Source organism: Heliangelus exortis, chromosome 5 (genome assembly GCF_036169615.1).
Source record: "Heliangelus exortis chromosome 5, bHelExo1.hap1, whole genome shotgun sequence".
In the NCBI taxonomy this organism is placed as follows: Eukaryota; Metazoa; Chordata; class Aves; order Apodiformes; family Trochilidae; genus Heliangelus; species Heliangelus exortis.
The window spans coordinates 10,814,052-10,839,130 of record NC_092426.1 but is presented as its reverse complement, the minus strand read 5'-3'; the positions used below and the strand labels follow the sequence as shown (position 1 = coordinate 10,839,130).

The 25,079-nt window shown below is 37.2% G+C and overlaps 1 protein-coding gene across 5 annotated transcripts in view; it reads left to right on the top strand.

Moving 5' to 3' along the window:
* The window catches only part of TECPR2 (tectonin beta-propeller repeat containing 2), a 41,019-nt gene that overhangs the window by 2,820 nt on the left and 13,120 nt on the right, over positions 1–25,079 (top strand). For 4 of the 5 annotated variants that reach the window (XR_011726211.1, XR_011726212.1, XM_071745531.1 and 1 more), the window contains exons 2-18: positions 1,467–1,657; positions 1,860–2,144; positions 2,251–2,379; positions 2,772–2,903; positions 3,846–4,003; positions 5,191–5,503; positions 6,356–6,488; positions 7,791–8,222; positions 8,859–9,850; positions 11,170–11,353; positions 12,797–12,970; positions 14,554–14,734; positions 16,170–16,311; positions 17,681–17,921; positions 19,350–19,439; positions 20,302–20,535; positions 24,006–24,154. Coding sequence is in view for 3 of the 5 variants with exons in the window: in XM_071745531.1 (XP_071601632.1) it covers positions 1,911–2,144; positions 2,251–2,379; positions 2,772–2,903; positions 3,846–4,003; positions 5,191–5,503; positions 6,356–6,488; positions 7,791–8,222; positions 8,859–9,850; positions 11,170–11,353; positions 12,797–12,970; positions 14,554–14,734; positions 16,170–16,311; positions 17,681–17,921; positions 19,350–19,439; positions 20,302–20,535; positions 24,006–24,154 (3,918 nt within the window). In the remaining 2 variants the exon portion in view is untranslated. The remainder of the gene's footprint in view (positions 1–1,466; positions 1,658–1,859; positions 2,145–2,250; positions 2,380–2,771; positions 2,904–3,845; positions 4,004–5,190; positions 5,504–6,355; positions 6,489–7,790; positions 8,223–8,858; positions 9,851–11,169; positions 11,354–12,796; positions 12,971–14,553; positions 14,735–16,169; positions 16,312–17,680; positions 17,922–19,349; positions 19,440–20,301; positions 20,536–24,005; positions 24,155–25,079) is intronic. The other variant, XM_071745533.1, reaches the window with a different exon arrangement.

The following is a 25,079-nucleotide window of genomic DNA, read 5'->3' as shown; positions in this document are numbered from 1 at the left end:
TACTGTAAAAGAATGGTGGTGCACTGAGGTTATCTGTTAAATTAGTAAACAGCTCTGAAAGAAACTCTTCATTCAGAAATAGTTTGGACACATTAATAAGCTAATCCTTACAATATTTCATGAAATAGGTGTCATGCCAGGTAATAAACAGGAGGAAAGTGGAATTAATTTCTAAGCAAGCAGTAAAATTTGTCACAGTTAAAAACACCTAATTGCTGCTTCCTTATTTACTGTAGTTTTTGTAATATAAGTAAAATATGGGTCTAGTTTCCAATCTTTATTCCTGTGGTCTTGTCTAATGTGGGCTTGAATGGGACATGTCACACAAGTAATCCCTTTGGTTCAGTGGGATTCTGTATTGACAACAAGGGTTGCAGGGCCAAAAGCCAGCATGCTGAATCCTCTTTCACAATAATCAAAATATTCTGCAAATTGAAACATCAGAGCTTTTCACAGTAACAGAGGTATTAAACTAGAGGAGCAATAGTTTTTCTAATTTAGTTTATCTATACCATAAGCAATGTGTGAAGCTGCCAAACAAATACCATTTTCCATCCTTAGAGAAATAAAAACTAGGCACAAGAGGACATATTGCATAAATTGCCATAGGAATACTTTACAGAATATTTTCCATTATTTGGAAGTGTTTCTATTTTCAGTTGGCATTATTCTGTTTTGCTCTAAGGAAGTTATAACTCTGCTGAAGCTTAAGAAAATCTTCAGTTTTACAGGTTTAACAGTTGTGGAAAGCGTTCTTCTTTACAGAAATCCAAAATCCTTGTCTTGGAAAACTGAATGTATTTTTGGCAGATTTTAAACCATTCAGTTAACCAGACTTAGTTGTAGCAAAATAAAATTTAAAAAGTGAAGTTTTCTTTCTTTTTCTGTGTTCCAAAGTCATCCATGAGGAGAATAGGTATTGGTGCAAAATGTGAAGTGACAGCCTTGCCGAGAGCAATGAGAAAAATTACTGGGTTTAATTAAACTTAAAAAATATTTTTACATATGTCGTGGTCGTACAATTTTTTTTCTGAAGGTCCAGGTATTTTATTACTGTAATGAGATCTGAGTACATTTTTTTTTCTTGAAGGCAAACAGAATCTTTCTTTCCATTATTCTTAGAAAGATACCAGAATTATCCCCTCAGTATATTTACAGCGTTGCTTGTCAGCATGAAATTATTTGCTAAACTGTAGAGGGAAGCATGGCATATGGTACTTTTTTTCTGTTTTCTCCTTATCTCTAAATTCAGTCACTGTGTGGATATTTTCCTGCATTTGACAAACTGGAACTTCTTTCACTTTTTGTATTGCCCCTTTCTTCCCACACTTGTCTTATTTTTTGGTTTTTACTTTATTATATAGCAGTGTAGTTCTAATGGAATTGTTTCTCAACAATGTTTTTCTTGGGGTGCAGGGCATGAAGGAGTTGAACTTACATACTGATTTGCCACTTTGATCTTATAGCACTGTCTGACAGAGTGACTGCCCCATCCTCAGCACTGGGAGTACTGGGGGCAGAGTTTGCAGGTAGAGGAAGAAATAGATTGCATGAATTATTCAGTGTCAGAAGAAACACTGTGAAGAAGAAACTCATCAACTTTGAGCTTGCACAAGAAGTGGTCATCCTATATTTAGTGGCTACCATACATGCTTAGGTAATGGCTGAACCTAAGAAACAAGCTTATTCTTAAGGAAAAGTTACTAGAATGTTATATTCACTACCAGAATTTAACTTTTTCTATATAGAAAACAGAACCTGAGGATTTCTGCATCCCCACTTGCCAAGTGGTGGCTTTCTCTTAACCGTTTACTCTTTCCAAAGAAGTTAATTGCATGTATTTTGCTTTTGTCTTTCAGATTTCCTTATGTGGTCAAGTAGATGTGCTTATTTCAGCCTTGAACTTGTTGATGCCAATGCTTGCTATGGCATCTGTGGCTTCACCAGTTATATTTAAGGAGTTTTGTCCCTTATATTATCTTCTCAATGCCATTCCTACAAAGATCCAGAAAGGCTTTCGCTCTATTGTAGTATACCTGACAGCACTTGATACCAATGGAGACTACATTGCTGTGGGGAGCAGCATTGGGATGCTTTATCTCTACTGCAGGCACTTAAACCAGATGAAAAAATATAATTTTGAGGTAAATGGTAACTTCCAGTCTTCTCTAATGAAGCTGCGCTACTCAGAATTGAGCTGCTGTTTGTCTCATTAACTTTGTGGGTTTTATGTATGGTTTGTTTCAACAGGGGAAGTGTGAATCTATTACTTTTGTAAAGCTGTTGAGTTGTTTTGATGATCTGGTTGCTGTTGGTACAGCCTCCGGTCGGGTTGCAGTTTTTCAGCTTGTGTCTTCATTACCTGGAAGAAACAAACAGGTAAAGCTTCACATTTGACTGAACTTCTGAGAGGTTTAGTATGGCAAATGCTATCGGTGTTAATCATGATGCTTTATGACAGGAAAACTAGAGAATTTTGCTTGTTGAAATATCTGTGAATAGGTTTTAGGCTTTATATTTTAAGCTTACAAAAGCAGTAATATTGAAGATATGTCTAATAAAAAATGCTTTTGAGAAATTCCTCATTTGTAATAACTGGCTGAGGTATTTGGTGGTAGGTTTTCTATTGTTTAGGATTTTGTGCTAAATAAAAACTAGAATGACCTGCACTTTTGTACTTTATCTCCAGCTTATCAGTCAGAGTCACTGAATAGGCTTTGTGTCTCCATTTTCTCTCCCCTTCCTTGTAATGCTTTGATATTGTTTCACAGCTTCGAAGATTTGATGTTGCTGGTATCCACAAAAGTAGCATTACAGCTTTAGCTTGGAGTCCCAATGGAATGAAATTATTCTCTGGAGATGACAGAGGGAAGATTGTCTACTCTGCCCTTGACCTAGACCAGGTGAGTATTTATTATAGAGACCTCACTTCCTGGTTACAGTTTTCTGAAAGAATGCCTGTGTCTTTAAATATTTAGCAATTCATTATTTGCTTGGTATAATTTATTTAGTTGCACTAAATATGCATTGATAAGAAAACACTTAGCCAAGTGTGCACACATGCAGCAAGACAACCATTGGATAGTCTTCACAACTGCCTTATCTTTTTTCAAATAATATACTTATACATAGAAATTCTTCAAATAATTTTATCACGTTTCTGTCTGAAATAATTATTATATCTTCCTTCAGCTTTCAGTCAGTACTTCTCTTTGTTTGGAAAGGGGTACTTTTGAGTGGTGTGACACTGCTGATCCTCTGTGTCTGAGGAAGTACATTTTTCAGAATTTTCCAGCATCTCAATGTAAAGTGTAGAATGAAAGTAACATTTGGGTTCTGCTGGATGATAACTTTAATGGAATTTTTCCAGTCTCTTGTTAATTAATACAGACCCAGGTGGTCTACAAAATATGTACTAACTTGGATTCCTAGATGGGAGAAAAGTTTCAATGACAGCCATTCTGGTTTACCTATGATTGTCCCCCATTTCATTTTTTGAAAAGGTTTAGCATCTCCAAATGTATCACTTGTCCTGGCAATGTGTAACCTGGCAGTGGAGAAGAAGGAATAAAATGTGTCCTTTTGCTATTGATGCAAGTGAAATGTGTTAGCTAATATTCCAAGAGAAATTGAATTTTATAGTGTGCCACTGTGGTACTCACAGTCTAAGTCCCCACTTGTCTGCGTAAGGGAGCTCCTCATTCATTTAGTGAAATTTTTCAATAAGCGTTTGTTTTTTTAATAGTTTTCTCTTTTCTTGGTTTTTTTAATTGCCTTGAAGTTTTATTTATTACCTTGTATGTTCAGAAAGGTTAATGCTTGTTAATTGTGCCTATTTTTAAAAGGGTACTTGCAACTCCAGCCTTGTGTTGGAAGAGCCATCTTCAATTGTCCAGTTGGATTACAACCAGAAAGTGCTGCTTGTCTCTACTTTGCAGCGGACTCTGCTTTTTTACACTGAAGAGAAGTCTGTCAAGCAAGTTGGAACACAGCCCAGAAAAAAGTAACCCTCATAAAATCTTGATGCAGGCACATCTATTAATTCTAGCTTTTCAAAGTGGATTACAGAAAGAGTGATCTAAGCAGTGACCTTAATAGAACACAGAAGTCCACTCCTAAAAATTTAGTTACAATGTGTGCTCAAACAGGGAAGGACAATTCTACCTACTGAGAAAGCACATGGTTACAAAAAAGTTAGAATTCTATTTTTAGGGTATTATTCTGCAAAAATATTTAAGATGTTTTCTCATTGTTTAAACTGAAATCACTGGCAAACTCCCTCTGCAGTCTCTCTTGGTTTAGTGTGCTTTGGCACCAGCAAGCATTCTGTTCGGGCCCATCTAATGGGGTGATGTTGCAAAAAACAATTCAGCATCCCATTTTTTCTTATACACTGAAATTAATTAAAAAGGAAAATGTATAGCAAGCACTCAAAATTGATTTGGAGTCTAGGAATTTATTCTAGTATGATCTTCTGGCACTTTCTACTGTGTAATCTCTCAGATATGAAGGCATAGGGAGCCCACCCCTAGAACAGCATGACTGACTATATCTAGAAGTAGAGGAAGCTGACCCTTGAAAGAGGGCTTATAATGTATCTTTCAGGGGTATGAATGTACCAAGGTTCATTTTATATACTGGGGAGTTTCTTGGGTCATATTAATGGTGTTTTCATGCATGAGATGAAAATTGAAGTCTGTTCCTTGCTTCTTGCAAGTAGAGGTTGTTGGGGTTTTAACATTAGTTTGTAGCATATTGCTTGTTTTTTATTAATTCTGGAAGAAGGATGACTGCATAGTAGGATCTTTCTGACATGGACTGGATTGGGTTTGCTTGGCAAGGTTTTGGTAGCAGGGGAGCTATAGGGGTGGCTTCTGTGAGAAGCTGCAAGAAGCTTCCCCTGTGTCTGACTGACAGAGCCCACGCCAGCTGGCTCCACGACGGACCCACCCCTGGCCAATGCCAAGTCCATCAGTGGCAGTGGTAGCTGAGAGAGAGCTGCTGTTGTTCAAAAGCACTATTTTTGTCTTACTGTAACCAAATTTATACTTCAGACACTTGACTGAATACTTTAATCAAAGACCAAAGCTTTTATTTTTTATAACTTGGGGTTGTAGATTTGTTCTGTTAGTTTTTTTAATTGTGCCTGAATGTATAGCGTTTTTTAAAAATTCCTCTTTTGCATTTTAGCAGTGGCAAATTTGGAGCATGCTTTATACCTGGACTGTGTAAACAGAGTGACCTGACCCTGTTTGCTGCCAGGCCTGGGCTTCGTCTCTGGAAGTCTGACATTCATGGAACTGTTCAGGCCACATTTATATTGAAAGATGCATTTGCTGGAGGAATAAAAACTTTTGAACTGTATCCTCGTTTGGAACCACCTGACAGTGGGAGTTACAGCTTCCCAGAGAAACACCTGGGGCTTGTTTCATGCTTTTTCCGAGAGGGATGGGTGCTGACCTGGAATGAGTACAGCATCTACTTGCTAGATACAGTGAACCAGGTAGATAAGTCTTGTGTGTGGAAAATTTGTTCCTTACTTGTTTTCACTTATGCTATGCTGTGACACTCTCTTTGGGTCATCTATTACACTTCTATGATTTAAATATGCACTTAATCCTAGCAAAAAGGACTCTTCCTTATTCATCATTGCAATGAGATACTCACAAACTAGCTCAATGTATAGAAGAATGAAATATATTTAAAGCTTTTGGTCCAGATGTTAACATCATAATCAATTCTGATGCTTAGCGAAAAAACCCTTAAAGTCTAAAATCTAGTAATTAACGCAAAAAAAAAAAAAAAAGTGTTAGGCTAATAAAATGCCCCTGAAACTATTTATTCTTTCCTTCTTACTACTGCTGGTGTCTGCAAATATACAGATATTACATTTTATTTGGATAGAGTGAGCTGTTACCTATTTTGTCATCTTGAACGAGCATATGAAAGTGAATACAAGCTTGTGTCTTTTTGTCTAAATGGTATTAAGCATTTGGATTGTGGCTGGTTTTTGCTACCAACTTGTACATTGTTTAAGTTGTTATCGTGACTAGTAGTTTGAAGAGAGAAAATGAAAAAATTTATGAAATTAAAATTAGTATAAAAGTGAGCTACATCATGACTAATGGATACTTTCCAGATTTGTCTTTTCTTTGTCCTTTTCACTTTTTTTTTCTTTTTTCAGATTTGTCTTTTTCACTTTGTCTTTTCATCCTTTTTGATAAGATAAAATCTGTATTCTGTAACTATATATATTGATGAAATTCCAGTGAACACTTTTGTTAGGAGCACCATCTTGTCCAAACAGTATGTTAATCTGCTTCAAATAATTTCTTTCTCTGTTGAATCTTTGTAGGCTTTGATTGGTGGCTTGGAAGGATGTGGTGATATTGTATCTGTGTCCTGTACCAACAATGAGATTTTTCTCTTAAAGGGAGACAGAGACATAATAAGAATTTCAAGTAGACCTGAAGGACTGTCATCAATAGGTTTGTATAGATCAGCAGACTGTAGTGTGTACTTCATCAAACATGGTGCCTGTAATACTTTTTTAGTATTAAAAAAGCCAAACCAACAACTCAGAACAAACCAAACTCCACATAAAAGCCTTCAGGTTATTGCAAAAACCTACCAGGTTCTGTACTTACCTGTTTGTACAGATTGTATTTTTAGGTCTGATTTATCTGGTGATCTGAGCTTTGTTTTGGCTGCAGGGAGAATGGATGCTTTAAAAAGTTATTATGGTTCCCTTTCTTTGAGAGTAGTTCAGCATTGTTCCAGCCATGTGTCTCTAATCTCTGCATTTGAGATGTTATTCTAAACCCTGATGCTGAAGCAGTCTGGATTCCTGATCCTGGTTGTCCCTTTACTGATTCATCTGCACTGTCTGGGTTGGAGATACCAGAGTTATGTTGACTCAGTGCCACCTGTCACCACTCACATTACAGAGGAAATTTCAGCCTTCCCAGCAATGAAAATGAAAGAACTGGCAAAACACTCAAAAGAACACAGAGTGAAACTCCAAAAAGAATTTGAGAGTTTATTTTATTTGCTGCAGTCTCAATTCAGCATCTGTGTTATTAGAATTCTCTGGAAGGGATTAACAATGCTTCCTTAATGGTGCTGGCTGATTTCTCAATCATAAAAATTGTGAACACCATTATATCACATTCTCAGAAGGACTACTTGCATATTTACAATAATCCATCTTAGCTTTGTATTAGTAAACTGCTAGTAAATATGCAAATGTGCTATGAAGTCTCACCGGATGCTAGAGAATTATCATTGGATGTTAGTTATGTAACCAGTTCTTCACTCACAAACTTTGAGGGGTTATGTATTATTTTAGTCTTTACTTCCAAGTATAGTTTGAAAAAAGCCTCACTGAAATATATTTTCTACTAATTATCACAGTGATTTATCTGATAAATTTTCATTGTTTTTTCAACATACTGAATGTTCGAATGAAGAAGTTGATGATGCAGGATGGTACTTCAGTGTGTGATACAGTTGGGACTTCCAAGCTAAAGACCTGAACCATTCTTGATACATAAACATAAATTTAGGATTTTGCTAATACAGGCTTTGAGGGATTGTTTTTACTAAATTGATTTCATCAAGATTTACTTACATGAAGTTTACGTTGTCTGTGTGCATATATATGTATTAGAAATGTTTCAAACTTAAGGTATTTTTCCATTGCATTAAGCTTTTTTTCTGTCAGTAGTCTCCAAGAACTATGCTCCTCCTCAACTGACACAATAGTATTTATACTTTTCTCTTTCTTTTTGTTTCAGATGTGAATTCAAAAGTGCCGAATCCTTTGTCAGATACAAGTCCTAAATTGCTGACCCCAGTATCAGTAGCTGCACCAGTTACTTCCCCTTCTGTTACTGGTGATAAAAGTGACTCTTACTCTTCAGTGAAAGATGATCTGGAAACTCCAGTGCTATCAGAGAAAAGTTTGGATAAAGTGGGTGACTGGAGTGAGGAAACAAGAAGAAGGGGCTGCTCTGTAGTAAGTGAATCAAGAAGCAGGAGCAGTTCAGTAAATTCTGTGGGCAGTGGCTCTAGCTTTATGATGTGTGCAGACCAGCTTTCAGAAGCTCAGAGAGAAGGTCAACCTTGTTCACAACGGTTCAGCACAATCAGCTCTGAAGATTTTGATCAAGAACTCATTGTAAAGCCAATTAAGGTGAAAAAGAAAAAAAAGAAAAAACAAGGTAAGTCCAGCAGAACTTTCGCTGTCACCGCTCTTTATTAGAACATGTCATGTTTGATGTCTCACAGAAGGGAGTGTGTTTGACATGCTTTCTTTATTGTCATGCTTTTGGGATATTTGAGTAGTTGAGGTAGGCCGTTTTTGTCTAAGATGAAAGCCTGTTTTTGAAGTGATAATCTGATTAAGTCTTTTTAGACCTATTTGGTTTACTCTTTTAACTTTGTTTTGCTTTATCTAAGCATGCTAAATGTTCTGATGTATGGTTGCATGGTAACATGTTGAGCACTCTGCTTCCAGTTTTACATTGGAATTGTGTAATATCTTTTCATCCTATTTAGAATATTTGACAGTATCTTTCTTAGCCATACTTCTCAGTTTGTTACAATAGGGTGAGTGCTTGATTATTCTGTTCATTATACTGGTGTTAAAAATATTTTGCTGGGCCGTTAGGGTACTAGCTTTATATGTGTCCTTTAGTGTTGAAGTTGAAAAAAAAAATCAGCATGTCAAAAATTTAACCCTGTTCTTACCACATTGATAAAAAAACATGTTATTTCTTACTTTGCATCAACATTTAATAGATTTTTATTAATGCCATTTCCTCTCCTCACCTTTTTTTTTTGTTTTGTGAGAACAGAAAGTGGTACCAGGAAAAACCACAGCTCTCTGGAAGGAACACCAATTTATGAGCGCCAGCTTTCTGGTGATAGTCCCCACTCATTGAATGCAGACTCCTTTTCTATGACTTCCAGCCTAATGAGTGGCAGCATTGATCATTTGAGTACTGGATCTCCAGATCAGGAAAGCATGTTCAGTGTGGAGTCCCATACAATCTTGCAAGAAGATAATGGTTCAGAAACTTTCAGTATCCTACAGTCTCCTGAGTCTGCAACAGTACTAATTAATGAAGACAATGGAGATATGGTTGATTTACAGAAACTTCCTAACAGTGACAGTGGCAGGGGTACTTCAGCTGTTGCAGATACTTTGACATCTGTCTCTCCTCAAATTCTTGCAGAAGGCTTGACAAGCAGTGTTGATGATGAATATAATGGTAGTGTGGTTTCCACAAGCAGTGAATGTTGTCTTGGAAAGCTGAGCCAAGAGGAGGAGCAGGATTTTCCTACATTGTGTAAAATAGATGAAAATTTAGATAAAATGGATCTGGAAGATACTGAAAAATATTTTGAAGAGCCAGACCTTACAGACCAAGTGTTTTTTGAATGTGACAGTGTACTTGGTGTTCAGACATCACTGACACCACAGGAAAGCAATGAAGATGGTAGGGAAGACCAACAGCAGCTCTCTCTTATACACAGTGCTCTGTCAGATCCTTCTGTGCTTCACTTTGACATCTCCAATGACTGTTCAGATAACACTTCCATTTCTGGATGGAATTTTGAAAGTGCAATCAAAGCTAAATCTAGTACTAGCACTGCTGAGTGGGTAACAGACACTCATGAAAGTAAGACTGAAAAATCTGCCTCAAGCGATGATGAGGATATTTATGGACATGGATTACCATATTCATCCTCAGAGACCAGCATGCCTGAAGTTGGTGCTGGGCCTGGTTCCCAGGATGTGGGCAAGATAAACCTAGATGAAATGGTGCTGTTAAAATCTGATCAGGTATCTGTTTTCAATTTAGTTAAAACACGTAATTGCAGCATTTCAAAAGAAACATTGCTGTGGTTACTATCCATCACTTCTTTAGGAAGCAGGTTTTTTCTTACTTAATTTGAGTAAACAAGTAAATCTAGAGCCAAGCAGCAGTATGTGTTGTAACTCCTATGAAGTGTGATGTATCCAACTTCTAAAGGGTTGACATGTGCTTACAATGTGAAGAAGCTGCACTGCCTGTATTATTCCAAGCTCAACAAAAATGCTGTCATAAACCCATCCATTAAAGAGAAACCAAGTCATGTTCAAAGGCTGCTCCTTGTTTGGGTCTCCAGTAGCCCAAATTCTGCATGATGCTGATCCCAACTTCAGCTGATTTCATAGGGAATCAATGCTTGTTATCGATTATCTCATGTGGTTGGCCTCTGGTTAAGGGTTGTTTTGCCTGTAAATATTCAGAATAAGGTCTAGTCTTTTTTGTGTCCCAGGCAGCAGTTGATACTATTTAAAATGTTGGCATTTTCCTTTTTTCTGTTGTCCCTCTTTCTTCCATTATTTTATAGGTGAATGTTTCCAGAAATAATAATTTTCTTATAAACTACAGAAAAGAAATACTAAAATTGTAAAATCTGCAAAACTGCCGAAATGTCTGAGAGTTTTAGCAGAAGTCTTAAGAAGGAAAGACTTCTCAGCTTTTCTTTTGAAATCTGTAACAGTCTTGTATTGAGATCAACCAGATGTTTATTAAGGTTGAGTTATAAGTTGATGGTGTCCTACTTAGAAACAACTGCAGCCCAAAGTGTAGGTGAATTTTAGTGTCAGGTTATGATGTTCTTACACTCTGGAATATTTAGAAAAGCTCCAGAGCTGCTTGCAGTCTGGGTCATATATGCAGTGAGAGTATTAGAGTTGGATATTTAGCTGTCTCTGCAGGCCTGCTGTCTTGTTCCCTTTGCTCATCACTCAGAGAAATAAATATTTTCCTAGACAATAGACAGTTTGTACATTTTTTTAGTTCTTTTTTGCATCTGCCATTTCCTTTAAGTATGTGCTCTTTAAATAATTTGAGATTTTTCACTTTTTGGAGGTAGATGACAGTGTGAAGGGTTTGGATTTTTTTGCTAAAACTTTGGTTCTAGCAGTCCTAGTACACAGTATGTACTATCCTGGAGAACAAGTTTAGCTCTATTTTACACAAGGCAAATTTACTCCTTGATTAACCTTAAGTTCAGTTTTTTGATCAAGATACGGGAGCTGCTGTGCTTCCATAACCATTTTCTTGTGCACTTTGAAGACACCTGATACTGTTCTGACTCTACAGTTTTTAGTTTGCAGAGAGCTGGATGGGATACTCTGGCCCTGGCTATGGCATCCTGAGCTTGGTGGTCTCAGAGAAGTACATTTGGTGCCTGGACTACAGAGGCAGCCTGTACTGCAGTGCTCTGCCTGCAGCGGGGCTGCGGTGGCAGAAGTTTGAAGATGGTGTCCAGCAAGTGGCAGTTTCCCCCTCAGGTTGGTTGGCTTCTACTTTACCTCAAAAATAAAAAACTTACGTAGATTTGTGTCTTTCCCTCTGCCCCTCTGCCCCTCTGCCCCTCTCCTTCCAGAAGTATTGTGCATTTTTGGTTCATTTGAATGAGTTTGTTCTGGACGGCTGTGAATGGGGATTATATTGGATTAAAATTAAACAGGTTTTGGCTATAATCTTGTCATTTTTGGCCTTCTAGATTGTTACAGGACTGGTGTGAAAATACAAGTTTCTTGTAGATTTTTTTTTTTACTTACTTTACTTTTTTTACTTTTTTTTCACTGCATTGCTACGACTTCCCTTCCCCTGTCATCCCTTCTCTCTCTAGAGGAAGATTTGCTGTTTGTTATAAGAAAGATGTTTTACTTGATCTGTAGCTGACTTTTGTTACAGACAAAAAAGTGTAAGAGTGGTGGTACTTGGTGAGACCATAAGTTCATCCAGCTAGGTACTTGTCCTTAGCAGTTGTCAGAAGTACATGTCTGCAGAAAAATCAAAGGAACAAGCTAGCGTAAATGATGTTTGCCCTTGGTAGTTTCAGACTGCATTTGTTGGTGGCTTAGAGATTTCCCGGGCTAGAGATGGTTTCTCTTCATTTATTATCCCTCAATTTCAGGAGCTTGCCCGATTTTTCATAGAATCCATACAAATTTCTAGCATCTACAGTTTCCTGTATTAACACAAGAGCACATTGATCACAAACATCAAAATGGAATTCCAGTCTCTGGAATTATTGAAATTTAATATGACAATGTACTGCTCTGGTGTGAACTAGCAAGGATGCCAATCAGCAGTTAATTCTGTATTTCCATTTGGTTTTCTTTTTCTGATCTATCCTTGCTAATTTGGGTGAGGGAAAGTTCTCAAGATGGATTTGTGCAGATGCATTTCTGAGCTTTGTCTGCTCGTGGCATATTACAGGTAAAAGCAGGTAATAGCACTGCCCACCTTTTTAGGTGATTGTCATGCATGACTGGTCCACAAATGTTACAATTTACCTTATTAATACTACTGTTTTTTGTAAAAGGTGAAAGCACTGTAATTAACCCCTTTTATTTACTGAAGGTGTACCAGACTAGTACAGAAGCAAGCTGTGAACTTCAGTCTCTTAATTGTAGGCTTTTTTGCCCTTGACTCAAAGTAGTTCTGTTAGTTTTCAGTGTATAAATAAGAAGTGACTTGCATTTGAACACTTAAGAATCACATGTACTTGAATGGTAAATGCATTTCAGCAATTCCTAAAGAAGTTGGCCTTGTGTTCTGGTCTTGCTTTAAAAACAATATTAAAAGCATTTTTAAATCTTGTGTTTTTATGTAATGCTTCTGGTTTGCCTTTTACTTCACAACAGTGTAGGAAGGACAAATCAGCTGTCTTTGCTACAGTAATTGCTAAGTCATGTTATATTCTCTCTTAACTCCTCATACAGGGTCTCTTTTGTGGAAGATTGAACAGAAAACTAACAAAGCATTTGCTTGTGGAAAAGTAACTATAAAAGGAAAACGCCACTGGTATGAAGCTTTACCCCAGGCTGTATTTGTAGCTTTAAGTGATGACACTGCCTGGATTATCAGAACAAATGGAGATCTGTATCTGCAAACAGGTATGTGAATGCATTGCAGACTCTTTAAATTTTTTTGCAGGATAAGATGATTAGAGTTCAAGTCTGTGGAATTATCACAATTTGTTTTAAACTTTTATCCACAGCCAGGATGTAGGGAATTCTTTTTATCATGAGAAATGGTTGGAAACACTTGACATTCTATATAATTAGTAGGCTAGAAAAGCCACTTATTTTTCATGCCTCATGGAGTATGTACAGTAAAGAGATTTTATGATATGGGAAGAATAAGAGGTGGATGCAGATAAATGGCAAAGGATTGCAGAAAATACTGAAACCATATCCTTGCCTTGAAACCAGTATGGTGCACTGAAATTGAGCCTTAAGTGGGTTTTAGTTTCTTGCTTTAATGATTTTAACAAAGTTTTAAGGACTTTGAAAAGTGATAAGATAGTGTGTGACAGTTCAGGTAGAGTGGCAGAGTAGGGGAAATTGGAAGCTGTTTTTTTTAAAAGCACAGATCTCTTGCAGGTAGGAGTTACCACTTGATAATGAAAGGAAGATATTATCTTATAATTAGGTTTGGTAGTTATAGAGAAATCAAGTGGCCTGCCTGAGGTCATGTGCATATTGCCAGCAAACATGGATCATGGTGATAAAGGGTGAACTTTTGATGCCAGTCACACAGGGCTCTGTGGAGGTTTGAATCAATGTTTTTCTTCCCTGTGAAGAGGTTGGTTTGATGACATCAGCTTACATTCTGCTGCTTGTAGGTTTCTGAAATTTGTCTTTGATCCTGAAAATAAATTCTCAGTATATGTCTTGTTAATGTGAGACAAATAGTGATAGTTGTTTCTCCACAATCTTTTCATTCCCTCCACTGTCCTAACTCCTATAACAAGAGGTTTGGAAATGAGCATTCTTCTTGTTCAGAATATCATACAGATGAGTCTGTTCATGCTTACTTTGACAGCATGAGAAGATTTTTAAATAAAACCAGATATTTTTAAGCAAAAGCTTAATCTTTCTTGAGATGTTTTACATACAGCCATGCAAAACAAGCTTCAGTGTAATTGTGAAGAAGACATGTTCCTCTAGATTAATATGTATAAATGTATGCAAACTAGCTGTAAATCTACCTGAACCTCTCTCCTCCTTTCAGTATTACACACTGTGGCATGCTCTTTTGTAATAGCTCTGCTACCACAGTTCAGATCAGGTTGCCTCTCTCCCTGGCATGTTTTCTACAGAAGTTCTTCCATTACTGTCTTTTGTCTTTGATGCTTCTGTCAAGTCTTAATACCATGAGCTCTATAAATGCAGATTCCCGGTACTGACGCTAGAGGGAGAAAACGAAAAGAAATGCTAAGACAGGACTTGTGTGCTCTGTACGATGTTGAAGGAGATGCAGAGTTTTCTCTCTTAAAATACAGATTCAGCTAGATTCGAGGAAGTAATTAATACTTTACAGAAAGAACAGTCAGTCAAGGAAATTACGACCAAATGAAAAGTGTCAGCATGTCCAGTGGTGTTTCCTCATTTTCTTCTCTTGGGTCAGTTGGTCTTTTCTTTTAGTTGCAAAAAGCCAAAGTTTGTAAAGCAATCTTCCCTTTTCTAATTTCTAGGCCTGAGTGTAGATCGTCCGTGTGCCCGAGCAGTAAAGGTCGACTGCCCCTGCCCCCTGTCCCAGGTCACATCCAGAAATAATGTGGTGTGGGCACTGAGCGAGCAGCGGGCGCTGCTGTACCGGGAGGGCGTGCGCAGCTTTTGTCCCGAGGGAGAGCAGTGGAAGAGTGATATTGTCAGGTAATGACACTGTGCTGGGACAGTGTCCTCAACAGAATGACATAAATAATGGTTTTCAGAGCTAGAATTACTTGATGTTTGAAAAAGTGTTGCCAGACTCATGTGTATGCATGTGTGTGTGTGTTTCCTTTAGTCTTTGTCCAGCCATATTCAGACTAACTGGTGTTTTTCTGTCTGATGAATGTCTGCAATGTAAGGAAAGAAATTGCCATAAACACAAGTGGCAGCACAGTTAAAGAGAATTTAAGAAAGTGGGAACCTTTTTTAAAAGGTCTTTATAGTATCTCTTGATATGACTTTTTAAATTAAATACAGTTTCTTTCATTTTTGCCATAATGGCTTTCATGTACTGTCCAGATAGCTAATTTTTTTCTGACATTAAATCTCAGCATTTTCTTGGTCATAATACTTTTCCACTTCTCACTCACAGATTTTTATAAACACCCTGGGTAATTGGAATCTAGCTTTCTAGTTGATCCTATGCTCACAGTAATTAATTTGTGATAAAGATAAACCATTGAGCTTTTACTACTGGCTTTGAGAATCTAAAATATGATCTCTCCTGAGACATCAGCCTGAAGCAAGTTTAGGAAGAAATTCCAGTTCTTGCTGTCATATGATTGTATCTTCTACTGAAACTCCTATTGTGAAGCTTTAATTTTTGTTACCTTCCAACCTTGTATTTGGCTCTTGAAAAGTCTAAGAAAATATTCAGCGTCTTGTTCGAATTTGAAATTTGCATGTGCTTTAATTAGTTTATTTAATGAAAATATTTTCTTGACCTTAGGTACACTTAATGTTCTTGGGCTTTGTATTTGTTTGGGCAATCTGTATTTGTTCTTGAACTGTTGAGAAAGCTGACAAAGCTGTTTCTTTTAGAGAACCTACCTTTTAAATAACTGATATGATCACCTGATCCTGTTGACTTTCTGAGCTTGAAACTTACTTATTTACTAATACAGGAAACTTACAGTCCAAAATTCAACATTTAGCTTTGTCATGTAGTTATGTTGGATTTTCTGTTTATGGGTGCTGAATTGCTAGTGTTATTCTTAGAATAGGTCAAAGAAGTTGGAGCAGATACATCTATGGTGCTGCTTTATCAAAAACTTAAAGAACAAATCTCTTTGTTTCTTGTTTACTGAACAAAACAGGTTTTGGTTGGTTTGTTGTTATGTATGGAGGTTTCAACTCCAGTGATTTTTGAAGGACTCATTTTTTTGTTGTTGAATAGTTTTGACTTATGCAAACAAATACATATAAAATTTGAATTACTGAATAACTGTGCACATTTAAATCAAATGTATTTTGGAGCTTGGACACACTGAGTTCGATCATTTTGAATGGCTGTTAGTATTATAACAGCTTCCTTCAAATACCAAAAGCATAAATTTGAAGTAAGGTTTTTAATTTTTTTACTTGTTTGCATTTCCAGTGAAATGCAAGCTTTGGAACCAGTGTGCATAACCCTTGGAGATCAGCAGACATTATGGGCTTTGGATATCCATGGAAATCTGTGGTTCAGAACTGGTATAGTTTCAAAGAAACCACAAGGAGATGATAACCATTGGTGGCAAGTAGGCATTTTTTTATTTTGCTTTCAGTTTAGTCTTTTACCTTGGGCTTATTATTTGCATTGTTTTCCCATGAGATCCTAAGAATTCGAGTAACTGTTTGATATATTGCAGTATTATTTATTCAGTGTATCAAAACAGCAGTGTGGCTCTGGCTGAAATCCCTTTTCGTGTCTGAAAAAAAAAAAAACAAAACCAAAAACCAACAACAACTCCCCCTCCCCCCCCCCCCAAAAAAAAAAAACCAAACCAAACAAAAAACCCCCACAACCAAAAAACCCACAAACAAACAAACAAACCCCTATCCTGTGGTCATCCAGAGCAGCATCACAGCAGTTTTCAAGAATAAGAAATGCTCTACCAAGTCATGGCAATGGTGCATGTAGCTCAGTATCTTAACCATGGCAATAGGATATAATGCTTAGGCAGAACATTCAAGTCTGGGTGCTGAATGCAATTTCCTTTTCTCTAACTAGATGAAATAAGTAACAAGTAGCCTTGTAAAAATGCTTTTGTAAGGTATTTTTCCATTCAAATGAGGTTTCTTTGAACAGTGTGGGCTGCTTGCTTCAGTCATAGATATGTGGGTAAAAACAAAGTTAGTGGACTGTTACTATTCCTCAGCTTTTCTTATTTTCAGAGATAGGTGTGGAGGAGGAGCAGTTACAAAAATGATACAGAAAATTTTGTTTGTCTGCATGTCTAGTCTACCTAACATAAAAGAATTTGAGCTTATGTGCATAAATAATCTCTTCCACACACAGGCATTATGAATAACTTGTCTTTAAGGTTATTGGCAATCTGCTTTATTTTTGTGTTTTTAAGCATTTATTTCCTTTGTAGGAATATCCCAGAGTGTTGCCAACCTCAGTTGTTCATGACAGAACTTGGGCAAATGCTTATTTAGACCTTTTCCCACCTTCTGAATTAAAATGACTATAGGGCTGTTGTAAAGGAGTATCAGATACAAGTTTTTGTGATGTGATTTAAATTGCTACACTATGCAGGTTTCTCTTTTTCTTTGGGAATCTGAAAATTCACCTCCTAGTTTGCAGTTAAACATGTTTTCAGGGGGAGAGGAGAGTCATCCCCAAACTAAGTGCTATCTTAAAATGCAGAATTCAGAGTGGATTTTTCGGTAGGAAGGAGTTTTAAGCTGATGATTAATATTGGTTCTGGCTTATTATAAGGATTCTTACTTATTCAAAATGTACTGGTTTTATTTTTCCCTTCCTATACTTCAAAGATTTCTAAACTCTTGGTAGATTTCCTGTGCATGAAGCGCAGACACACAAAGCTTCTAATCAAAGATTCTGCAGTTCACCCAAAAGCTTAACCAATTATTAAGAACTTTTTTGTTTTCTTTCCCCAGGTAAGCATCACTGATTATGTAGTATTTGACCAGTGCAGCCTGTTCCAGACAATAATCCAGGCAACTCACACAGTGGCAACAGCAGCTCAAGCACCTGTGGAGAAGGTGGCCGATAAACTTCGGATGGCATTTTGGTCACAGCAGCTTCAGTGCCAACCCAGCCTCCTTGGAGTCAATGGCAGTGGAGTCTGGATCTCTTCAGGCAAAAATGAATTCCATGTGGCAAAAGGAAACTTAATAGGTTGGTGTGATTTTAGATCTCGTATTTTTTAATTATTAGGGAAAAATAACAGACTTCTGCAACTGTAAAAATTATCCACGATGAGTTAGGGCAGCCTTAACAAACAGTTCCATGTTTAAAAACTAAATTATATTGTTCCTTAACATTTGTTCTTAAATACTTTCCTGTTTAAAGATAATTTTTTTTAATGGAAAATTCAGTGTCCACAAGTGAACTGTGCTCATTACTCCTTTGAGTACCTAAACTCATCTCTTCTCTGGGTTGAGAAAGCAATCTTAAACTGTTGTTCCTGTTAAATCTAGCACAATGGAGTCTGGTTCATAGTGTGACTATGACAAACAGTAACGTTATGGTTTAGCAATCCCAAACACAATCACAGACTGGGAGAAGAACAGATTGAGAACAGCCCTGAAGAAAAGGACTTCGGGATGCTGGTTGATGAGAAGCTCAACACGAGCTGGCAGTGAGCACTTTCAGCCCAGAAAGCCAACTGTGTCCTGGGCTTCATCAAAAAGAAGTGTGGCCAGCAGGTCAAGGGAGGTGATTCTTCCCCTCTGCTCTGCTCTCTTGAGACCCCACCTGGAGTACTGGGTACAGTTCTGAGGGCTGGACCACCTTTCCTATGAGGACAGGCTGAGAGAGTTGGGGTTGTTCATCCTGGAAAAGAAGGCTCTGGGGAGACCTTAAAGCATTTTCTAGCACCTGAAGGGGGCCTACAAGAAATCTGGGGAGGGACTTTTCACAAGGCCATGTAGAGATATGATGAAGGGGTTTAAATGGTTTTAAACTGGAAGATGGTATATTTACATGAGGAACAGAATCTTTAGTGTGAGAGTGATGAGATGCAGCAACAGGTTGCACAGGGAAGTTGTGGATGCCCCATCCCTGGGAGGGTTCAGGGCCAGGTTGGATGGGGCTTTGACTAACCTGGTGTAGTAGGAGGTGTCTCTGCCCATGATAGAGGTGTTGGAACTAGATGATCTTTAAGGTCCCATCCAACCAAAACAATTTTAAGATTTTATAGTGATAATAGAATAATGACTTTATCTTTCTTGCTATATGTTTCAAAATAGAATTCTGATTTAGTACAGTTTTTCATCAGGTAAGCCCTAAGAATAGGCATAGAATATTGTCTGCTTACCTTTGTCACCCAGTTGGTCTCCTGTTGAAGACAATTATCTTCTCCCTTCTCTTTTGCATTCCCAGTTTTCTACATATGTGTAAAAATGTGTATGTATGTGTTGGGGGGGATGTTTTCTACCTCCTTCCCCAGTAGTATCTTGACAGTTTTAAATAGAAATTCTTGTCTAGATGATACTTAATAATTGGTTGCAATAGAATTTCTTTAAAATAGTAGCATTTTAAATAGTAACATACTTTAATAGAAAATTAACTTCGTACTAATATCACTCTGTTCTTTCTTTCAAGGCACTTACTGGAATAATGTTGTGCCTCGTGGTACTGCTTCTGCCACAAAATGGGTTTTTGTGTTGGCTTCCACAGCTTCATCTAAAGAAGGTTAGTGAAACAACAGTGCAAGCATATAATATCTGGATTTTTTTTTTAATGGAGTTGAATTGGTGTTACAGTTAATTAAAAATCATCAGTTACTTCAGATTTTGGTGCCTTTTCTGTATACAGGGATCTAAAATATTTGAAGTAGGGTGGAAATACATCTGTAAGACTGATGGATATTTAATTAAAAAAAAGGCATTTAATTCACTCTGCCACTTTTAGTGGGGTGTGTAATCCTACAGAGAAACAGACAGTCCTTCAGAAGCAGTAACTTTCTAAACTGCTGCTGCATGAATTGCCAGAATTTGTGATATAAAATCTTGGAGCATGCTTTGCTGGAATGTGTATACTGACCAAGTACATGTTCCATCAGCAGCAAAATTGCACATTTTATTAGTAAAAGTGCAACCATGCTAAGGAATTCAACTGGTAGTTAAAATATTTAGCAATTGCTTTAGCTAAATACACTAGCTCTTTTGGCAAAAATGTGTGATTTTGTGTTGGAAAGGAATGCTATTTTTCAAAGGCCATTATCAGGGATAAAGAAGAGCAAAATTAAAAAACAAAGTGCACTATTATGTATGTCTTCTCTCTGTTAGTTTCTCTATGAGATGTTTCTTCAAATGAGATCACTTACTGCTTACTTAATTTGAGAAAGGGAGTATTTTGTTGCCTTGATTAGAGCTTGGGATGTGTAGTTGTACTTCAAAATCTTACTCTGAATGAACCTGGCCAGAAATACTTAGTTTTGTCTTCAAATGTACTGGTTTTGGGGTTTTCTTTTTATTTTCAGAAGAAGCAGCTCTGTAAACTTTCTTAGACTGGAGTAGGAATGGTTTTAATAACAGAAATGTCCTTTCTATAGGAAGCTTTCTGTGGCTGTGCCAAAGCAACAAGGATCTGTTTTGTGTCAGTGATCAGAATCCTCAGTTTCATCCATCTACAGTGCAGCTGCCACCAGACACTGAAATGGTGCACTACTCTGCCTGCCAGGATGCCATTTGGGGTTTGGATAGTCTTGGCCAGATATTTATCAGAACACTTTCATCCAGCTGTCCAACAGGGATGCATTGGACAAAACTGGATCTCTCCCAGCTAGGTATGACATTTCAGTGGACTATCTCTTAACATTCTTACCTGACTGTCAAGTGTCTTTTGGTTTACCAATACAGAATGTTACACTTATTGGTTTAAATAGTACCTTACAATAATGTGTCTGGCAGCAGAGGACTGTAACACATCAGGAATAATATGGCTTTCAAAGAATATTTTGTTCAGTTCTTTGGTTGAGACAGCAAATTTACTATTTGCCAGATACTTTCCAAGCGTATGTGTTTCTTACAGTTTGTGAGTCTGAGACAACTCAGCCCAACAGTGCTGTGCAGGTGTAACAGGAGCTTTAAGTAATCTGGTTTTTGTACTACAATGTAACCATTATGCTGTGGTCCTGGGCAGTCCCATATAGAAGGCCCTAAATTGTGTGCTTCATTAGGATCATGTCAAGGAAAAACTGTGCTCCAAGAGTTGCATCATCCATAGGTGATGCTGCTGATAACACTGTTCTGTTCAAATTTTTACTGACCTAATGATTCAATGTAATGTGCAGAACATGCTGCTGCTTAACTGCTCTTTTTATTTGGTAAAACGTAAGAACAAAATTGTTGACTGTGTTTTTATCATTACAATATCCTTCCAGTTTGGCTCTGGGGTAATGAGACTGCTTTCCTCCTACTTCAGTAGTATTCCAAATAGATTTATTTCTTTAATAGTCTGACTGTTAGAAAATTCTTATCTTCATGATAATCTATATTCCTGTTTCAAGAGAAGATAAAAGAGATTATGCACCATTCTTGCACCATTTGAAAAAAAATTCAACTGGTTTGCAGTTTTTCTGTTTTTAACAGCAATGTTCATGGCTGGTGTGACAACAGACAACTTGAACTTCAGGGCTAGGGAAAGGCAGAGCTGGCAAACTCTAAGCCTCATGTGCAATACTACTATATAGGTTTTCATAGTTTGTGGAAAGCTTTTTAAAACACATATTTTAAAATAAGGTTTGCCTGTTATATAGCAGGTTTTCAAGACCTGATGAATTGGTTCCAAATTACTAACTGTACCAATCAAATGGCTTCATGCCTTCTACCTTCAGTGACCTACAGCATAGGTTTGTCCAGGCTAGAAGAGTTTTCTCATGATACCACTGCTTTCCAGCTGTTTAGGAAAAGTTTAAACAAAATAATAAATAACTTCTTGCTGTTGTCTGATCTTGAAGCATTCAAAAAGGAAGTCAGTGTAGTTGGTGCTACCTGACTGTAATACTTGGTTTGTGAATGATAGCAGTTCAGAAGTTCAACCTTTACATTTAGCTGTTCCCATTTGCATACCCTGTGGTGGTATTGCAGAAATCCAGGGTCAGGAAATACTTCTAATGCTCCACTTTACCTCTCAGTGTAGGTTAATGCTGTGAAAATGTTTTGGGCATTTTTCCTCGAGTTCAGTGAGTGTGGTAGGTCATTGCTGACCAGAGATTTTGTATCCATGTAACAGTCTTTATTTGCTTTGGTGGGACTGAAGAAATTTGAGAACTACTGGTACTGTTCACATGTATGTTTCAGTTTTCCCCTGAAACATTCAGTACTGTAATTTGATGGTGGGTATGTGGGGAAGCAAGTTGCTATAAAATGCAATTCAGAATTCTGTATGGAAGTGATGGGATTGCCACCATTAATGCTGAAATATTCCTGTTATGTTGGTTGTATCTAACTTTTGCCTTTACACGATGTACCGGGAATGATATCTAGGAAACTGTTTTGATTAGGGCTCTGCTGTAGGTATCAAGTTTTCTAAACACAGTAGAATGACCTTTAGGTCAACAATAAACACTGCCTCTGAATCGTGCTACTTTCTCTGAAGTGTAGATAAATGTGGTTAGCATGATGTTCTCCTATGATAAAAAAAGTGGAAGAAGAAAGAAACCCCAAAACATTTGCATCAGGGCTGCATTTTTTAATATCAAGCTGTACTGTAGATGTAAATAATACCAGCTATGCAGAGTAGGTGATATGTGATTCCATGTTTGAATGCTCTGATGTTTGTTTGGATCAGAACATTTCAACAGCTGAGACATCATGTGACAAAGCTACTACTTTGAGTCATACTTTGTTAGAAGGAATAATGAGGTTTTAAGTAAGATTATGACTTCATAGCTGAATGTTAAGCCTCTGCCTGCAAAAGAAAGTTGATCTAAATGTCTTTATCCAAGCTGTAGAAATGGTTATGCATAATTTTGTCATTTGTTTTTAATATGAAGCTGCATGGTGGAAGGAAATTTTAGGGTGAGATGGATTAATTATATATATATATATATATATAATTCCTATGATTCAGAAGTTAAATAATTTTGGTTAATTAGATCTGTTTGCTATTACAGATAACTAAAAGATAGAGGGTGTAATTCTGTTGTGCCCTATTCTTTTCCCTAGCAAGCCTTAATGACAGAGTATTGCCTGCTGCAAAAATGCTTTAATCGTGTATTCTGTGACATAAAATTGCACCCCCCTCTCTAAGGAATGCTGTATGTGGTGCACTTAAAAAGGATTTGTTGCCATATTTCACATCACTGAAGAGAGAACTGTTACCAAGAATGGGATATCCCAAGCAGTGCTGACATGTTCAGTCGAGGAGTGAGGACTATTTTTAGACCTTTTAGTCTGGAGCCTGGCCAGGGCATTCCTTCTGTAGTATATCTGTACTGATTGGGTCTCTGTTTCTGTAGAATATGTTTTCCATTACTTAGCATTATGTTGTTGTGCTTCTCTACTATCTTTGCAAAATTTTAGTAGCAAAATTGATGTGAGCAAAAAAACCCCCACAACAACACACCAAAAGCATTCCAACATTTCAAAACATACTTATTTGGCAGCATTATTTTCATTGTGCTGACTTAAGAAGGGTAAAATACTGTTTCACTTTTGGGATAGGTGTAATAAGTATGTGCACTGCAGAAAATAAATCCATTTGACAATCAGCTCATTTATTTAAAGATGAGACACTGATATGTTAACACTGAAATGCCTAATCCATATGCTGTCATATTTTGAAAGTTCTGGTAGCATTAAGAACATTCACCACTGACTGTATTAGTAGATCAACACCTTTAAAAGCCTAAAGCATGGCCAGCTACAGAGAATAGTTCACACTAGGTCATGTGAAAGTTTGCCTAGGCACTGATAACATTTGTCACAGAATGTTTCCCTGCTTGAACTCAGCTATTTTAATAGTATATTTTTAGTGTGCTTTAGGATACAGCTTTAGGATACAGAAATTGCAGTATCCTAACTAAAACACTGATTTTTAGATTTAAAGGAGAAATACTTCACATACATTACCTGTTTGTTTTTATGAACTGTGTCTGGTGATTTTTTTCTCTCAAGTTATATTAACGTTTAATCATTTTTATGTGACTGTATTTAAAGCTATTTTAATACAATGAAGGCTAAGTAAAAGTTCTCATTATTACATAAATTTGAAAGGAAAATGCCAGGTTGCTAATAATCTGCTTGTGATTAGGTGCTGTAAAGCTGATCAGCTTGACCTGTGGAAATCAGCATGTTTGGGCCTGTGACACCAGTGGTGGCATTTATTTCCGTGTAGGAACTCAACCTTTTAACCCAAGTTTGATGCTTCCTGCGTGGATAATGATTGAGCCACCTATACAGGTAAAATGTGTATTATGTTTTTTTACTCAGTGATTTAAATCTATGCATTTGCAAAAGAATAATTTTAACACTCGTGGAAAACAGTAGAGGAAAACAATTTGAAATGTGTCGCTTAAAACCATGTCCCATATGTTTGAATTCTACATGATTTTCCACCCCCTAAAAAACCCCAACCAAACAAAAAACCCAATCCAAACAAAAAACAAAGCAAAAAAAACCACGCCAAAATGTGTATAATGTGCTCTGAAATGCTGCCTTATCACCAGATGTCACCCCAAATTCATCTAATCGTCTGTTTTTTCAAAAGTGGAAGATTTCATTTTCTTTTCTACCCTTAATGAAAGTTTACTCTTCTCATAACACAGGAGCTTTGTAGATGTGTAGTAGGATGCAGCTTTGAACCATTTACTGAATACCTGCTGTACACTGGCCAAGAAGCTGGACTGGCAAACAGCACAAAGCAGAGGGTGGGGGAAAGCTCTGCTCAAGTGTCACAAAGCTGAAGTGCTTGCTTTCCCGCATCCTTTATCCTCTCCCTTGTGAGTCTGGAATGCTTGCCAGGGTGCCAGTGCATCGATTTAGGGGCTTTCCTTATCATCCAGTGGGTAGCAAGTGTGCAGTACAATTGCAGCTCTTCTTCCTTATTCCCTGAATGGGAAAACTATGTCCTTTCTACCTGGCAGCTGTCAGGATCAGAGTAGAAAGGAGTCTCCTAAAGTACCCTGGGAACAGCTTTTCTGAATATAAAGAAGGGACAAAATATGTTTCTCCAATGTCTGGTTTCTTTTTAAATCTCTCCTTAAACCTCTGTGCTTGCTTTCATTGCTTCTCTAATACTTTGCAAGTTAATCTACAAAATGGGTGTAATTTCTGTGCTGTGGATTGGGACTGCTGTAATCAAGCTGACCTCTGACTATTGATTTCT